We start from the raw sequence: 18,978 nt of genomic DNA, 5'->3' as shown, positions 1-18,978 counted from the left end.
CATGGGGAAAAGATGGAGGACAAGACAAGACTGTGCTCCTTGTTAAAGTAAAATCAAAGCAGCTAAGCCATAAGCATAACTCGCTGAGTGACAGAAGAATCAAACCAGCCGGTTCACTTTGTCTATGTCCGAAATGGTACTTTACAGATTTGCTGATGTTACTCACTTTACAGCTGATAACAAAACACTGCAAGTAAAACTTCTTTGTAATATGTTAATTGTAAAGAAAGCTTTATCTCATTAAAATTGACACTCTACGCAGATATAGTTATAAAAAAAAAAAAAAAAAACATGAGGCAGCTCAATAATGCCATATCAGACATCAGGGAGCGACAGGCAAACACAAAGGGAGCAACTGGAGGGCAACCAGCACTGATGTAATACCATCCAGGTTATTCATTAACTCAATGCATAACGTCACCTGTGGCCAGAGCGTGGAGTAGACTGATATAAAGCAGGCTCATATAGTCTCATACAATGAGAGACACGAGTTGTTTGTTTAGACCACAAACAATTACATCATCAGAGCATCTCCGGCCCTTTACTCTTTGCCACAGGCTCTCTCATGAACTAAAAGTCCGCATTTGTTTACACAAGGTCTCTCATTTGTGAGCGTATGCGTCACTTACACTTTAAAATGCGTCCACAACAAGGGACACTGCAGGTATTCAGGCCAACACCATCAACACAGGACTGCTGGATGACTAGAAGGTCACCAGTGGAGTGGAACCAAAAGAGAATTCAGTAACAACAATTAGAAATCATGTTTGGGTGTGCTGATATGCCTTCACAACACTGCTGGATTTGGTTGTACTTACAAGATAACTGATTTTAGATCATCTGCTTACTTCAAACCAATTTTGTGCCAATTTTCATTTTATGTATTTCATTTAAACAGATCTATACAACAATGGATTCTTATGGATTAATCATTTGGTCTACAAATACTAATCTGTCAACTTCCTCGTTTTTGAAATTCAAATATATTCAGTTTACAAAATACAAAGAAAAGCAGAAAATCCTCACAAGTGAAAAGCTGGAGCGAGTGAAAATTTCAATCTCTTAATCAGTTAACAAAAGAGCTGATCTGTCAATTGACTGCTGATTGATTGTTTCAGCTGTTTCAGTGTTTTGATTCCATGACTAAAAGTTGACTATGATTCTGATATGAATGAACCTATCCCTTCCCTGCTTATAAAGTACAGTTACAATAATCTGACAATACCATCCAAACCCAGTGTTTGCCACAATAAAACTCATCTGAAAAAGCTGAGCTGTTGTTTGAAAATAATACATGTGTTAGTAGAGTGACAACCCTGGGGTGCGTAATATAGGAAAACAATAAATGGAAAAAATAACATGAGGTCCTGTTACAATAATCGCTAAATTAAACAAAAAAACAAACAAACAAAACAATAAACAACAATTCTTGGTTGGTTGGAGCAAAAGCGCCATCACACTGTAAGCATCATAACCATGTATAAATCATTCTGGTGCCCTTTAATCAATACTCTCCCAGTGTGCTGATGCATAACAATAATTACGACATGGATACTGTTTGCAAATAACAACAACAAATACCTAACACAAAATTCATAGTATGGTCTATAAACTGTGTATGAATCGAAATGCGGGAAAATCCTCCCTATCCTGTGCTCAGATAGGCCTGCTGCGACCAATAAAGAGATGGGGCGCACAGTGAGATGGGACATTGTGGCCTGTTTGATAACGTTAATAACAACGATGGACGGTGAGCGCTCGTAGCGCACGATAATAAACCGACCTAGATTAGGCATAAGAATAGAACAAAATGCGGACAGCGCCGTTTATCTTTGCAATTGCTGGACATTTAGAAAATGTGAGCTGTAAATGTTAATGGAGAGGTTTACCACTCGTTGTCTGAGTGGGAAACCTGCCCTGTGTTGTTATGACGCGTGGATATGTCCGCATGCGAAAATGAACCACTCCATTGATCGGACAGGCTATGATGATAATAAGCAGCAGCGCACACATTAAACAGAAAATGTAGAGAAACGTGTAAGCTACCTACCTCGATATGGTCGGATGGCAAAAGATGGGACGTTGGTCAAAGTTAAAGAATCGATAAGTTCAACCTGGACGGGTATAATTCCCATTGTAAGACGGGCGCGCACATAAAGAGGGGGGAGTGCGCGCTGACGGACTCGCCGCAGCGACGGGGGGGGGGGCGGGGGCGGGGGTCACGAGCACAGATAGCGAGCAGTCACTGCTAACGTAAGCTAGCTCTGTGGGTACGGACACACTTCATAACAAGATATCTCGTTTCTCCTAATCGATACGCACACGTGCATACACAAACACTCACCTCGGGCTCCGCGCGGCTCCTGTGTGTTATTCAACTAGCCTCCATGTGAAAATGGACAGCGGCAGTGTCTTCATGAGTCTCGCCCGGTGTTTACCTGGCTGTGTGGCGGGGACAGTACAGCTGACAGAGGGTGACAGCGCCAGACAGGAACAAACGAGACATGAAAGCCCGGTGATAGGCTACAAACCGCTCCTTCAGCCGTTTAACTGACCAGGATACGTGACCGGCTCGTTGGAGGAATAGATTAGCGTTGCTAGGCTAGGTAATAGCTAAAAAGGGTACTGTGTATGTGTGTGTTGGGGAGGGGTTACAGAAGGTGCATTTTAGCACTTTCTTGAACTAAAGAGATGAGGTCATGGTTCAGTAGGGAGTACAAAAAAAAAAGAGGTTGACGTCACCTCTAGCCAATCAGCGCAGGCAGCTCAGGGAATGGGTGACGTCAGCGTTCTGATCCACTGATTAAAGGGACAGTCCGCGATTTTAAAGGAAACGCGCTCGTGAAGAACGTAGTCGCTGGGCTGCCATAGCAAAGATCACCACGAGGAAAAAAAAACCTAACAAAAACATTACATTAATGATTAGAACAGTAATCAATTATAAGAACATTGCTTTTTGCTATTTGTTTCCATGTAGCCTATACAGATTGCAATAAAAACGTGTTAATCCGACATTTGTTTTTCTCACTGATACAGCGACAAAACCCTTGCAGATCGATCACTTGGTGATAAGAATAAATGGGAAAAAAATGCCGATGCAGATTTTGTTATTTAGCCTGATAGGAGCAGGGACTAATTCAGATTTTATTTTACTATGTGGTCAGACGCGCATGACATTTTGATGTACACCATACCACAGTCTATTGTATCATTATTTTAATTTTTAATATGTTTGACATGTATAACATTGTTTTCATAAACCAGCTGAATAAAACAAACTACAAACATAAGGTCGTACTAATTACAAAATCTTGTACGATTTTTGCAGGTTAAATATGGTTGAATATAAATCTAAATAAATAAGTATAATAATACCTAATATAACATAAAACATACATACAAAACGAACATAATACATAATAACACGGATCAACATTTTTGACAAAGGCCCTGCACATCCACACAGGTGTTTTCAATTAACCTGACTGATCAGGTGGAACTTGTTTGAAGCGATGCTGGGAAAAAATGTCACCAAACCCTGCTGGATTTTAAGAGAGATAGTTGAAGAGTATTTTTTTTTTTTTTTAAAAAGGAGATAATATTTCTAAAGTATATTCTAATCCTATATATGGTTTACAAAAATGAAGACTGACTTATCCACAGTGTCACATTCTTACTATCCACTGAATTAAACTGTTGTAATAAGTGGGTGTTGATTGTTTGAGTTCAGTATCATACATTCTCTTTTGTTTGACTGAAAGCCTTTGTTCTGTTCCTCTGCCAGCTAAATGTGTCAGCCTGTAAGCAGATGAATGCAGGATGATGGAGCTGTAACTGGCACTATATGAAATTACATCATTGTATATAGTGACACCTCGTGGCAGGCTTGTTTAACTGCAGCCTGTAGGGCAAAAGGGTACTGTAGAGCTAATGTAAGTGGAAGTCACATCTCCAGCACAGCACGCAGTCAACACGACTTCGTCTGGTTCGTTGCACATTCCATAGTAATAGCTTAAAGCATCGTTATGTGACTTTTTACCTTGAAATAACAGCTTCCTCATTTTGATGACAAACTGACTGAGAGAACTGTGCCTCTGTAATTTCTGTGCATGTTCTTGCACTGTGTAACTTGGGTGAGCAGGTGTGTTCTCCTGTGAGAAATGTGTAAGGCTTCGCCAGGTTCAAATCGTGTTTTATGTAGAAATGTTTTATGGTTTTCACTCTGACGTCTTCAGATGTCCTCTGCTCTGTTCCCTGATGGGGAGGTAGCTTTACTTGTTGCTGAAGTAACTGCTAACTGCGGCTGCTGATACCTGGTTAGTTCACTTAGCTGTGCAACAAGCTGACTCTGCCCAGACTAGCCTAGGAGCATAAAGAGAGTTTTGTCTATAATTCAGAGAGAGAGAGAGAGAGAGAGAGAGAGAGAGAGAGAGACCAACAGAGATTCATGAAAATCTACCTTTATTTAGATGCAAAAACTCACAACTTAAAGCGATACTGTAGCAGAGGAGAGGAATACTGATTGCTGGTTGGTTGTATGTCTGACTGCTTAGCTATTTCATCATCCCCATTTCGATCACCAGAAGAGTTCTGGATAAGCTCTGAAAACAAGCACTCAAAATAAAGCTTTTCAGTCAAGTACACTGAACATTATCAGAGGATTATGTCAAAAGTCAAAACAATAGATTGTAGCTCTTCTTGTCAATCCCAGTCCTATGTTCCCATAAAACGTCTTTTTGGCAGTTTCATTTGCTAGTTGATTTGTTGTTTATAAGTTGGTCCAAGCCCATGCACTTATTTCCATCCTCTGATGATGTTGGTGACTGTTGATCTGATGCATTAAGTCAAGACAGAATTGACTCAGATTTGTTACATAGAAAACTGTCTTCATTGTTTTAGCTGCCTTACACATAGCAATTATCTCTTGTGTTCTCAACTGGGAGTGGCCTAGAGTCACAGGTGGAATTAAGTGGGGACTGTGTGGAAACTCAGTCTGAGGTAAAATTCTCCAAGAAAACAATGAAAACATACACAAAAAGCAAAGCATATTAAAGCAACGCCTAAAGGCAAAAAGTAATAATACTGAAGACTGAACATAATCTATTCATTTCCTGTACTATAAGGTAACTTAGGTAGTTGTCACATTTTGTTCTGTCAAATCTTGCAATATAAATCGATGGTTTGATCCACAGTATGAGCTACATTCCATCATGGTGTAAACGGAAATATACACAAGGCATCTACTCGAAAGGATTGTATCAAAATGTTCTAAAAATATCTCTGGTTGGTTTCACAAAAGCAAACTGTATCAAAAGCATTGGCAGAGAGCAAGCAATATAATAGGCTTAAACCCTTTTACACAACAAAAAGCAGGACAACCAATCACGTCGCTTTGATTGTGGACCTATGGAGTCCCATACAGCACATGCAATCCATTAAACTCAACACAATCAAAACACAATACAGGAAATAAAAGAACTTTTACAGCTGAACATCAGAGACAACCTTAGTTGGTCTATTGTGCTTCATACAGATTAGGCCTGGCCTGTCTATACAACAATCATGGGCTTCTTACTCCACGGATGTGTTCAAGCTACTGTTGAAAGCAGAGGCATCACAGAGCATGTAACTCTGAGGGTGGCAAGCTTCATGATGGTAATGGGACATTTACAGGATTATTATGCAACATTTTGCTTTCTTCTGAATACTTTCCTACGTGTATAATATACGTGTCAAATTCTCCAGAGCTTTGATTGGGCTTTGCATTGATTTTTGTGACAGTCCGACTATTTCTGGCCACTGTCGCCTTACTGTCTCTGGCTCTGTGACGCCTCTGAGTGTACGGCTATGTGGCCTTAATGCAGGAGTTGTTTATTGTAAACATCATTGGCCAAGAGGACTGCACAGGCAGTATGGTAAAACTGTAATACTGTAGATTGCACAGAAATCCTAACTGGTTAATAACCTAATTGTTATACATTCCTATGTTCCATAACATTGCACATGCCTTTAATGAACACTTAGCACCATGCAACCTGAAGATGAGGTGGCTCCTGAATGCATCAAAAGTTGAAACAGGCCTTGGGTAATGATTTCATACATTAAAAATGAGAGTCAATGAGAAAACAAAAAAGTTGCTTAATTCATATTTCATGTGAACTTTTACGTCTCTATAGGACTGAGGCTGGCATTTGATCACTTCTGTAGAATTAAATGATGCTGGCATTTGTGCTGTAAAGGGCCATTATTACTAATGCTAACTTAAGGAGACTGAACTTGAATTTTGTCCCGACAACAGGAGGTGATTTGATTATATTTCAGCTCAAGTTTAACCTTTGTCAACTCTACATATAAAATATGAGGGACTGTTTTCAATACTTAATCAGGCCTAGATGATTAAAACTCATGTACAGTAACACGATAAAAAAACCTCAGCAGTGCAAATGATATGATATCAGGAGTGCAGGGCTTGGATTATTTCAGGCCTGACTGTCACGAGTCTCCAGCACTCTGTGAACCAATGACTCTGAATTGTTTGATTCGGATTTTTTGGGGCCAACTCAAACCCCACCTCCTTGTATTTGCTCTGTTCAAACACACAGTAAGTAAGAGATTTCACAGATTTCACGTCAACCGTTCAACTCTGTCTAAGTGAGCCTGTGTTCGGTGAAGAGATTAACATGGTTTGAAATCGTTAAAGGGTGAGATTGAGATGATGCTAAGTACAGTGGTGCATACCGCCAGAGACGGTACAGTGTACAGTGGTGTGTCTCATCTGGGTGTGGCTGTAGCTCTCAATCTACTCCTCAGCAGTGTGAGACAGCTGCTTCTCATACAGGCTGAGGACGTGATGCACAAACTGGTACTGCTCGCACGTCTGGATCATCCCACCCCTGAGAAACACACAGAAAGGACAACAACTCATGCAAAACCAATATGGTGACCATGTTTAACATTATGCCTGCATAACATTAACATGTTAACATTCACTCAAAATGCCACCATGCCTACTATAAGTACAACCTCACAGAGCGGGTAGCAAAAAATTCTTTTTCTTTGCGATGCTATAAAGTATGCTAAGTCTTTGGTGTGATGTTTAACAAAAGATGTGGATGCTGTCAGTGTAGTCTCATCCGTGAGGGTCTTGCTGTGAAGCATGTGTTTGTCTTAGTGTTTTCCTTGTGTGTCCCCCACCCTTATGTCTCCCATGTTTTTTGTGCATGTATATCCTCTCTGTGTTTGTGTGCACTTGGCGTAGCTACCTCCTTCCCACACCTGATCATTATTACCTCATCTACCTGGGCTCTCTCTTCATGCTCTGCCAGTTCGGTAGTTATGTTTGTTGGCCAAATTATAGTTTTTGCACCTTGTGTTCTTCCTTGTTCTGACATTGTTCTCCAGATTTTTTCTGCCAGCCTCTTTGCTTTGTTGGATTATCCTGCCAGTCTGCCCACTTTCTACCATCTCCATACAGCCTGCCTGAAATTTGAGCTTCTGGATCCTCATTCCGGCAAAGGAATCAAATTCAGACTGATCAATATAGCACCTTCCTGGAGAGTTATGAGGAGGTGTAGGTATATTTATTTGTGCTTTAAGAACATAACTGAGGTGAAAGAATCAGAAAGTGTTTTAGTTCTTTAATCTATAATACTGCTTCCTCCCTTTATTCATTCTGGAAAAGTGAAAAATAATTTGTGTGCCTGCCCCTGTGATTTGGATTCCCTCCAAAATGTAATGGGTTTCTTCCTGGCCCACATTACACCTTTTCATCGAGTTCTGGAAGATAGGATCAGTAGTTTTTCTGTAATCCTGCTGTCAAATAGACAAACAAACTGGATGGAAGTCATGACCTCCTTTGTGGCGGCAACAAGTTTCCCCAAAACAAAGATAAGATTCTGTGCCAAGAACTAAAGATAGACATGAACATGGAAAATGACTAAGAATATCTCACCTGTCCAGACGGAGCTGGCAGGTGGTTCTCAGGATGTCAACCACACCCTCAGTCCTTAGCTGCTTGCACAGGATGGAGGTGGCGATGAAGCAACCGGTTCGACCAATTCCAGCACTGCAGGCAAAAAGTTGTAGCAGTAAATGGATGGAAGAGGGTGAAAACCGAGAAAATGGATGGAAGCGTGCATTGATTTGCACTGGTCCCACTAATTTGAGTAATTTCAAATCCTCCTTGGGGAAATCAGACAGCAGAGATATGGAAGAAGACAAATAGTATGGCCTACCAAGTGATTTCTATTGCAAATGGCAGCAGTAAAAATGATTCCACTAATATTGCGAAGCTGGGCAATTTCCTGTATGGGTGCACTGTATAGTGTCACCATGAGTTTATTATGTGCATTGAACATGAACTCTTTATATCACAAACAAACTACTTTTGTACCTGCAGTGAACAATTATAGGGCCACTGGAGTTTGAGGCGTCTTCTCGTGCTCTCTCTACTTCCTGCACCAGTTCCAGAAGAGGTGGAGCCTTGTCTGGAGTCTTCTGATCAGGCCACGAAGTGTACCAGTACTGCCTCAGACTACGCTCCTCTTGCCCACACTGTTGCACACACAGAGACACATCAGCGCACAAAGACACAAATGAGCATTCAGGCATAAAATGAAGGGTTATTAGAAAAGAGCTTACATAGTCTGTTCCTCCCTTACCTACACTGTAACATAATCAAATCCATCAGCTGTCTGTATCCCCTAAGTGTCAGACTGACAATAATCATTAATCCAACAGACAGACAACATAAACCAGGGAGCTGAATAAACAACAAGCTTTTAACTCAGTTATATAATGATCCCTTGGGGCTTAGTAATCAGATACAGGCTGCATTTACTGAATTATCATGCTCGCTAAGTACCAATGCCACCGTGACCCCAAATTAAATATAAGGCACCCATTATAAACACATGAATGGAACTGAAAAGTATGGCTACATCAGGAGCACTGAATAAACCACCACCCAATACACACATATGTGTTAAGTCTGTATACACTTCGTCAGTCTGATGAAATTGATAAAAACATTTACGTGGGGAGAAACTTGGGTAATGTTTGCTTGCTATGTTAAGAACCTGGGATCACAAGCTGGCATGATGGCAGACAGGTCTACACTGCAGTGTATCATAATTTTATTACACTGTCTGTTATCCATCTTGAGATCAGATCACATTTGACAGCCAGTTGCAAAAGATGTACTGCTGATGTACTGATAAGAGCTAAGGAAAAAGTTTGGGGATGGTAATATTAGCGTGTTTGTCCACCACGTTTGTCAAAACATCTCAACAATTATTTGATGGATGGCGATGAAATTTTGTGTAGTTATTCATGGACCTCTGAGGATGATTCCTGATGACTGTCTTGATGCCTGACTTTTCCTCTAATTTGTCGAACGCATTAGTTTATGACCAAATACCTGTAAAACGAATGATATTCCCAACAGCCTTAGCTGGAATTTGTTTACCGCATACTCACATGCCAAGATGGTTAACATGGTAAACATTTGCATGTTCGCATTTACCTCACAGCTTCTGTGTCTTACCTTCAAAGTAAACACCCTCAAACTGTAGTCATCCTCCTGGGTTACCGTGACAACAGTGATCTCAATGCCCTCATGGGTCACAGTGTCCTCAGGCCAGTACTCTGCACATTTCTGCAAGGCACAAAGAAAACGGAAATAGAAATGGATGTTTTTACCCATTCTATGATTAACTTATATGTCTATTAATCCATCAGTACATCCACCACCATCATCATCATAATCATCATCATCACAGTGACCTCATTTTTCTCCTCCAGGTTGGTGATCATCACTATGATTGGGCTCCTCTCCTGCCACACCATCCTCCAGAAGTCCCCAACTGTGTTCACAGTGGGACCCTGGGTGGCAATGTATGCACACTCTTCATCCCCATAACCCTGCAAACACACACACATACCACATGCAGATCTTGTCACCCACAGTTATCTGTTTCTGTCAACAGGAGACATTGAGAACACGAGTTCACGTAAACGAAGAATGACTAAACTCACAGAGCTCCGCTGGGGCAAGATATGTCTTACAAATACACATACACTTACTTTGAGATAATTTGCATTGATGTAGGTAGAGAGGAAGTCATCTTCGTCCTGTGACTTTAAGATCACTCTGCTGTGTGTGTCTGGAAGTGGACAGTATGAGAGACAGATGGGTAGTAATTCAAAGCGATGACAGCAGAAGAAGATGAGAGACAATATTTATGCACACATACTGTATTACATCTTACAGCTGAGTTTTATTACAAGGTTTGTTCATGGCTTTTTGTGTGCTGTGTCTCAGCATGAGACCTTTTACAGACACAACTAAGATAAATAGTTGATGAGTGTGTAGAATTATTAAGAAGAAGCAGCACAATAAAGCATTTTTTTTTTACAGATTTTACATTGCATGATCTCTTTTTAGTGACTGTTTCAACTCCTGCTGCAGCTGTACTCACTGGGTAAGATGGTTTTGTAGCGGTTCTTTCTCACCAGCCCAGGGTAGTTGTACTCCTTAGGGTCCACAAAGTTCATGGGAGTTTCCTGCCAATGTACACAGAACAATCGGTGCAACAACAATCAGTCCTTTTAGAAATGTAGGGGAAGTCCTGAACTTACCTTCTACAAGGCAGCAAACAATAAAAAAACTACCCAATATTAAGTCATCCAAGGCCCTTATGCTGAACTGCCTAATTGTACATGACTGAAATTTTACAGCAACTGGTGTATGATCTGGAACGAACATCTTTCTGCCTGGCAGACTCCACAGTGGGTTATATGCAAATATCGCAGTATCTATTCTTCCTTCGCCCACTAATAGAAAGTGAAAAATCTTATGGGCAGGAGGAGGCGTGTGTGTGTGTGTGGGGGGGGGGGGGGGCGTACGCATTTGTGCCTGCACCTATGAGTGTGTCTGTCAGTGTACATCTTTTCCTGCTGTGAGTCCCAGTTCATCTCTGCTAATCTAAAGCGTGCAAGTGGGTGAGCTGCTGTTGCTGCGCTCACATAAAACTCAGCCTGCAGGCTCTGGTCATCCATGGCCCGTGTGTGTAGCATGGCCGGGGTCAGGACATGTGTTGCCTGTCTGAGGTACTCCTGGGCCGATTGGTCTCTGGGGGAGAGCTGGGCTCCATAGCCATAGGGCTCAGTGCAGCCCGGTGTACACATGTCCAAGGTCAGGGAAACATTGGAGCCCCTCCTGTGTGTAACATATTGAATCACATAAAATTTTAGTGTCTTTATGTACTCATCTGCTACAGTAACTGCAAATTGATTTGACATGCATGTGCACAGTAGATGCCTCCCTGCAGATCCAGATACAATTGCAAAACAAACAAGCTCCCCACGCTGCGACCCTCTTCAGCCCTCTCTAACCTCTCCTGAAGCCCCACTGGTGTGACAGTGAGGGTAGCAGCGTCTCCTTCCGTCCTGGTGTCAGTGCCCATTTCAAAGACTGGTGTCTGGGGCACAGGATCCATGTCCAGCAGATCTTCCTGAGCATCTGTCCACTCTGACAGGGTGAAGGAAGGCTGGCGGCTCACAGACTGACGCCGATCACCAATGTCGGGCGACACCGCCCGTGACGACCACAAGCCAGTGCCATAACGCCACTTACAAACCATGTGGACAACCTGGGAAGAGGATGGTGAAATGAAAGAAGCAGTGAACAGCATTTTATATTTTCATCTATCAGCCAATTTGACAATGAAGAAATGATTAATTTAGTCAGTCTTGTTTTCTTCAAAGAGTGTTGTGTTCCCTCATCGTAAATGAGTCAGTAAATCAACATCGACCATAAGGTCACATTTAGGCAGAGAAGAATGAACATTTGAAATTAAAGAAAAAAAAGTTTTGGGTTTGGGATGAATTGTCCATTCAGTGTTTTACCATGATGACACAGATGGCCACACCAATGCCTGCAGTCCCGTGAAAAATCCAGTTGTTCTGTTTGGTATTCACAATTTCCCTCATCAACACTATGGACTGGCCAGTGCAGAGAGAGAAAGACAGGGGACGAGGCAGTTAGACACAGCTAACGCTAGAATCAGCAAAGCTTACAAGACAACAGACAAACAGCTCAACGGCAGGTCTGATTGTCTGACCCAGGACTGGTACTTACATCCATTCCAAAAATCGGGTGGCAGGGTAAGATGAAACCAAGGTAGAAGTCGATGACCTGCAGGGCTTTGTAGATGGAAGAGAGTGGTCCATTTCCTTCCAGCACAAAAAACACCCAGTACCCCTGAGAGGAGAGAAGGGCGGGGGGGGGGGGGGGGGGGGGGATTGTCACTGTACACACTCCAGACATTCATGCACTGTTAATCAGGCGGAGCTGTGGCTCCTCTCAGGTGAACAGCAAACACAGATATAAAAGAAGATGGTTTATTGTTCAGAGCAGTCCTAAAAAATATGTAAATTGACCACATGCAGTCTGGTGTCATGACCATGGCCACATTTACAAGGCTCTCTCTCTCTCTCTCTCTCTCTCTCTCTCTCTCTCTCATTTTCTTTATTATTTATTTATTTTTTATTTTTACATATGCTAACATTACACCCATCCTTTTTTTTTTTTGACTGAATCAAACATGAAGTCATCAAAGACAGAGATGTGAGGAGAGAATGAAGAGGTGTCAAATTTTAGCCCAAATTCTTGCCTGAATAATGTATACTGCCGACATATGATAAAATATGGAATGCAATTATGTCTACAAAAAGACAATTTTTGTGGAAAAACAATGCCCTAATTGAAAGAATACATTGTGCTCAACTTTTAAAGTGTCTTGTTGAAATGTTGAAATTATACTGTATACTATGTACAGTATATACTATATTATGTATTTGTCATACTGGTTTGGATGCTGAGCCAAAGCCTGTGCAGGAAGGTTAATTAAACTTAGTGTAATTTCTTGCTGACATTTCAGTAAAAATCTATAAAAAGATAAAGATTTCATCAACTTTTACTATTTTTCAACTGTGTCCATTCACATACTGTGACTTGGGAGATGACAAACAGTGCAGCCCAGCAGTGGATCTCAATCACCAGCGCGTACACCTTGTGCATAAACACTTCCTCTCCCTGTGGGCTCTGGCCCCCTGTGGGTCCGTCTTTACATTCTGGGAGAACATCTTTTTTAGAGACTCCATCGCCTAGTTTGTCAGTCTTTGTGGGCTCATCCAGCCACACGGGGTCCTCATCGGGCCTCAGGAAGATGGAGTCTTCGGTGTGGGAACGGGTGGAGCTGCTCAGTCGGCGGGTCATGATCCCCCTGTTAAATGAGAGTCCTTTGTGTTAAAGGTATCTTTACATGTGAATAAGATTGTGTGATCTTACAAAACACTCTGTTAGCTGTTACTTTTATCCCAATAACTAATATGGGGTTAGTGCTGTTTTATCTTGTTTCTGGAAGTTTTGACATGCTGTGAGATTATAAGACACTGTGTACAATGTTTAACATGTAAGCATACTTCAAGCTTCACAAAATCCAGCTTTTTTACGTCCATGTAACCATTAAATAATCTATATACTATACTATGGTACATACTACACAAATAATACATGTGTACATTCAACATTCAACAGAGCTCCACAATGATTTCTGTTCATTGATGTGCTAGTTGTGTTTGTCTGATTGTGTGTGTTTAAGCAGTGTGTAGAGTGTGTATATGACAGAAAGGGTTGCATTTATTCCACAGGCCTATTGAGATGTATAGCTAAGCGGCTTGGAGTGGCTCTCATCTCCGGATCCTCTTGTCTCACTCAGATTGGACTCTATTGTATGAATGTGTGTGTGTGTGTGTGTGTGTGTGTGTGTGTGTGTGTGAGTGAGCAAGAGAGAGAGAGAAAAAGAGAGAGAGAGAGAGAGAGAGAGAGAGGGGCTCTATTGTGGAGAGATGAGTCAGGGGTAGCATGTTTACAGCCCCGTTCGTCGCCTTGGCAACAGAGTGGCTCTCGTCCCTCTCATCCGTCCTGAGCATTATCATCTACTGACAACACACACACACACACACACACAGCCTCTCTGTATCAGTCAGCAGCAGTGTATTCAAAGCCCTTTTATGCCCGACACTTTTGTCCTTCAACCATTAATAAAGGTGTTTTGTACATTTGGCTGATTACCGCCACATGGTTTGTGCGGATGTGTGAATGCGGGGGCCTGTGAGAGTGGTGGTGTACTGTTTTGCGCACATATCACTTTTGTCTGAATGTGTTGCTGATGGCTAAATTTGTCTCAAGTGAGTTTGGAAGCACTTTTCATCAATGACTACCAACCAACAATGCAGAGGAAAATGATTTTTGTTGGCTTACCGAAATATCAAAAAACTAGGCAGCCTGTCACATGACTTACCTATGATAGATGGCAGGGAAGTGGGGAGGGGAGTCAGATCACATGATCAAGGTAAATCCTGTATCCTGTGGCAAGCAGTCGTTTCCAACCATTGTGAGGCAGAGTCAACTCTGAAGGACAGAAGACAACGGCCAAAATTACATCTCATGTGTTCCAAATTCAAAAACAAAAAGAAAGAGGAAGTCATTCAAACACAATCGCAAAATGCTGCATAGGAAGTAGAGACGCTCTGTGATTCAAACTCAAATGGTCATACTGAGACAGGATTGGTAATCTAGTTTCATCTAAAGATGGATCAGAGTAGCACCCTTGTCAGCTCCCAGCTGTGCTTTCGTGAGCGGAGGATGGTGATGTAAGGTGACACAGTAAACAGTCAATATTTCTTCCTGACTAAGCAGATTCAAGGCTGGCTAAGCAGACACCCTCAGAAATACATTCAGATTGCTCCATTTGAATCAGTATGCAAGAAGTCAAGTCTTCTCCTCTCTCTCATCTCCCCTCCTCTGGTCTTGTGCTACTGGACCCTGTTGAACGAATGAGGTGAGCTCAGCGGAACATGAGACCACACCAGTAGCAGCAGCTGTATGTGTGTGTGTGTGTGTGTGTGTGTGTGTGAAACACACACAGAGAGAGTGCAGGTGTTCAACAGAGGGGAGCTGCTTTGACTCCTTTTCTAGCTCTCTTTGCTTGCTGCGAAGGTGGTTTTGAAGTGATGACGCCAGTTAGCCTGGCCAGTAGTCATGGAAACATGCATACATACAATGTACACGCATATTTAAAATATAAAATTTCAATTTAAAATATAAGTTCATACATGCACACAGATTGTGTTATCTAAGAGAAACTGGTTCTGTTTTTAAACAATAGCTGGACAGATAAATGAGTGGACGGAGGGATGAATGGGAGGAAAAGCGGCTCTGTTTTGTATGAAGGTTGTCTGAAGCAATGACGCAGTGAGGTTGGCGTTTTGGTAACTGTGGCAACCAGCGTGCTGTAGTGTACACACAAACACACACACACACACACATTGACCAATGAAAAACACAGACATACATCTGCACTGGGAGAGCACCGACAATATTTATGTTTGTCTAAAAAGAAATCTGCCTCTCTTTGTTTTTCAGTCACTTCTGTTGACTGTTGAGTGCCTGTTTGGTTTGTTGCATGTCTGCCACATTTAACCAGTGCCTAAGCCCCCGCACCCTCAGAAATTATTTTTATTAACTGTTATGTTATGTGTTATGGTTTTATTACACTGTCTGACCATGCTGGGTCAAATCTTCTTCTAAGGTAAGGATGGCCCTTCATTTAACCCCATTAGCAAACAGTTTTTCTCTGGTTTACCCTTTCAACTTTTGAGATAATAATACATTTCTTCATTTCACACTAGAAGTGGGAGTTTTATCCATACTGTTTCAACTTCTTGTAGCTCTTCTTTGAAGCTATATGTCACAATGATGAAACAGCCAACCATATGTAGGAGTAAAGTGTATGTGTATTGCATGTTCCCTAAATCAACAAATCTGGCTTTACAATAAAGACATTACATGTACCGAGTGCTTGACATGAAAACGGATAGAGAACAAATATGGACGGGTGTATAATGTCATAATTCATGTTGAATAAGATGACAATTACATCACTTTTTCAACACAGTTTTCTGAGAATAATGTACATGCAGGCCAAGTGGATACATGGCAAATAAGTCAAAGCTGACAGCTGATTCAGCCTAATTTTTCACTGAATGTCTACTGTCTATGAGTCCTTACAACAACACCCCCTCAGTCTTCAACAACAGAGTATATGCCTAGTGTTCCCATTGATCTATGTCCATATAAAGCACCAAACATCCAGATGAGTTTAAGCAGTCACAGAATAAACCCATGGCCTCTGTCTTGGAAACAAAGGGAATTAATGTGGTTTCTTTTTTTTCTTTTGGTGACAGCTGGCTTGTGTTTTAATGGACATTCCTGATGCTCCAATAAAAAAAAAAGTGCTTTTCTACTCTGTTTTAAAAAAAAAAAGAAATTGTCTGGATTTTGTTCTGCTTTGTCTGATGATGTGTTCAGCAGCAGCATTTCCTGTTTCCAGGTGCGTTGCTGACGTGCTGAATTTGGCAGGGAGGCGAGGCGAGAGGAAGCATTGACTGAAAGTGATGATGGGATGGTAACGTGAGATTAAGTCACAAGGGACAAAACCTGCCTCATCAACCTTTCTCTGTCTCACACACGCACACACACACACACACACACACACAGATAAAATCTTGATGTCAATACACACTTATGCTCACAATGACCTTAAAATTAAACACCCAGCAAGCCTGCAGCTTCCTCCTGTATATCACAGAGACAGATAATCAATCAGCTCTGCTGTTTACATACACTGCAATATCTTGCAGCAGCTCTGGGGCATTTCAATGAGAAATTTCAATAACACACATAAACTTACAATTCAGCCTATAAGTCACACCGTATTAATAATAGAAATGTGCTGTATAGTGAATTGATTTACAGGCTGCTGGAGACAGATTTGGATTCCCGTGACAAGGGATTGTGTTACATGATTGCACTGCATCAAAACACCAGTGCAGAAAAGGAATTCTCTGGCAGTCATTCATACTAAAGCAAAACACCATTCATATCACGTACATGGCTACGGTGAGCTAGAGCGACCACACAATGCAGAGCTAGATGGATTAGTAATGAATCACCCAGGGAGGTGGACTGTTGCATCTCTCTCTGTTAACTCCCACATTGTCATATAGACATGATACAACGCAGAGGAAATCAAGCTTTGAATGATTATAGATGAGAGAGGAAACAGGACACAGTTAGAACAGCACTGAAGAACCAACCTGTTGGCAAATGATCTGTTTTGATCGTCTGAAAATAAACACCCACAGACGGAGGATGCATCACAGATCCCTACCTTTTTACAGCCAGGAAATCGCAGCAGCCATATGAACCGTGGAGGCTTTGCTGAAGAATTGATATTCACCTCATGTCGCACTGTGGGTGGGGGTGGGGTGGAGGGGGAGACAGGGGGAGTAGAGGAGGGGTGGAACAGTCACTCACCCAGAGCCTTAAGTCTGGTCAGGATAAGTCCTCTTACCTGGCTCAGCCTGTCCTCACATTGCCATCTGCTGCTCTGTTCCCTCTCTGAGCCAAAGACCAGGAGCCAAACACCAAGAACTACGCCAATCCCTTTGCTGCTCCTCTGTCCGGGAGAAGAAGAGGAAGGTGTGTGTGAGTGTGTTTGCGTGCAAGAGGGAGACAGAGCCACAGTGAGAGGCAGAGGACGTGTGTGAGGTTAGCAGAGGCAGAATATTCACAAACGTCTCCGTGTATGAAAGGGAGACAGAGTATGAAGTCTGATAGGTTTTCTTTTGTTTGTATCCAGGAGGAGAGAGCGATCCACAGGCGGCAGCTTCGTCGAGGTATATGCAGCAAGAGGCTGTACGGTAGCCTTGGCAACAGAGCCAGAATGAGGGAGAGCGAGCGAGGGAGTGAGGGAGCTGGAGAGCGAGACACTGTGTGTGTGTGTGTGTGTGTGTGTGTGTTAATCACATCGTGGGCACATAAATCTGTTCATACAGTCACATTACAGGGACTCACCTCCAAAATATGGTCCCCACATGAACTATTCCATTTTAGGTTAGAGGATGAGGCTGGTGATATTCTATACTTTAATCATTGTCAACGACAGCTGTGAAAATGCAAAAAAGCAACAGCAAATTTAGCTTACTAGCAAGTATATATAGCACATAGCACATACTTTGACCACTGCAAAATCTATGAAGGGCACATCAGTGTGCCACAGCACTGCACCGGGTGACACGGTCCTTCACTGCCATGGACACTGGCACTGTAGTTTATGTTGAGTCAATCCCACATACTCCATCCTGCTGCTGTAAATATGCACTAGAGCAACAAGCCACAGCTGAAAATAGTTCCCAACAAATGTGTTGTTTACTCCTGTCCGGGCAGTGTTTTCTAAAAACTCCAGCATGCAGGCATTCCAGGAAATTATTAAGTCTTTTTTAAAGACATGACACATTATATCTATTACTTGTTTTAAATGCTTATGTTTTCAGTAGGGGCATGAGTTTGGGACTGAGATCCACAGACAGGGTGGGGGAGTCATAAAGTATTGAACGACAGACATTAGCTAGTAGCTCGTTGCTTTGGTCTTTCCATGGGATTTTCTGACAGCAAGAAAATAAATAATATTTCCAGTCTTATCATTTAAGATAAGTCTCATGGAATGCCCCCCCCCCGGTAACATGTTTGTTGGTGTGTGTGTGTAGTGGTGTGTGGTGGTGACTAGTGAACACTCCCCACTGTCACCTCCTCTGCTTCCAGGTTGTAGGCTCTGCCAGCCACCTCTCTCACCCATTCTCACTTGTCTTGAGTGAGAAACACATCATCACCCAGGTCTCCGTCGTTTTTATCGTCCCCATGCTCTTGCTGTTCTTGCTTATCCTCTCCTACAGTCTCTCTTACATCCTACGCTCCCCCCCCCTCCCCCTCTGTTGCTCCCTCTCTTTCCTCTCTTTCTGTACAGCCTCCTGTCGTTTCTTGCCCCCCTCCTCAGTCTGCTGAGGAGTCTG

At 42.2% G+C, this 18,978-nt stretch overlaps 2 protein-coding genes across 5 annotated transcripts in view; both read right to left on the bottom strand.

Moving 5' to 3' along the window:
• dusp8a (dual specificity phosphatase 8a) overlaps window positions 1-2,715 on the bottom strand; it is a 42,254-nt gene extending 39,539 nt beyond the window's left edge. Inside the window, exons 1-2 of one of the 3 annotated variants that reach the window (XM_046393820.1) lie at window positions 2,345-2,699; window positions 630-704 (exon numbers count right to left, since the gene is read on the bottom strand). The gene's annotated coding sequence lies outside the window, so the exon portion shown is untranslated. Of the gene's footprint in view, window positions 1-629; window positions 705-2,050; window positions 2,184-2,344 lie in introns of those variants that run through there. The other 2 variants (XM_046393818.1, XM_046393819.1) reach the window with 2 other exon arrangements.
• Window positions 2,716-4,237: 1,522 nt separating this feature from the next.
• On the bottom strand, window positions 4,238-17,846 carry LOC124062488 (tyrosine-protein phosphatase non-receptor type 5-like). Of its 2 annotated transcripts, none has more exons than XM_046395281.1 (14): window positions 17,481-17,846; window positions 14,367-14,476; window positions 13,010-13,286; window positions 12,140-12,262; window positions 11,908-12,003; window positions 11,395-11,651; window positions 11,026-11,218; window positions 10,479-10,563; window positions 10,084-10,163; window positions 9,784-9,921; window positions 9,545-9,655; window positions 8,393-8,553; window positions 7,952-8,065; window positions 4,238-6,893 (listed from the first exon to the last, which is right to left on the bottom strand). In XM_046395281.1, the coding sequence occupies exons 3-14, from the start codon at window positions 13,277-13,279 to the stop codon at window positions 6,800-6,802; spliced, it is 1,722 nt and encodes a 573-aa protein (XP_046251237.1). In that variant the 5' UTR covers window positions 13,280-13,286; window positions 14,367-14,476; window positions 17,481-17,846; the 3' UTR covers window positions 4,238-6,799. The 2 variants fall into 2 exon arrangements, with proteins under 2 accessions (XP_046251237.1, XP_046251238.1); XM_046395282.1 differs by lacking the exon at window positions 17,481-17,846 and adding an exon at window positions 17,298-17,386.
• Window positions 17,847-18,978: the final 1,132 nt, after the last annotated feature.

This window comes from Scatophagus argus, chromosome 7 (genome assembly GCF_020382885.2).
Source record: "Scatophagus argus isolate fScaArg1 chromosome 7, fScaArg1.pri, whole genome shotgun sequence".
Classification (NCBI taxonomy): Eukaryota; Metazoa; Chordata; class Actinopteri; family Scatophagidae; genus Scatophagus; species Scatophagus argus.
The sequence above is the reverse complement of the archived record's forward strand: the minus strand, read 5'-3'. Positions and strand labels throughout refer to the sequence as shown.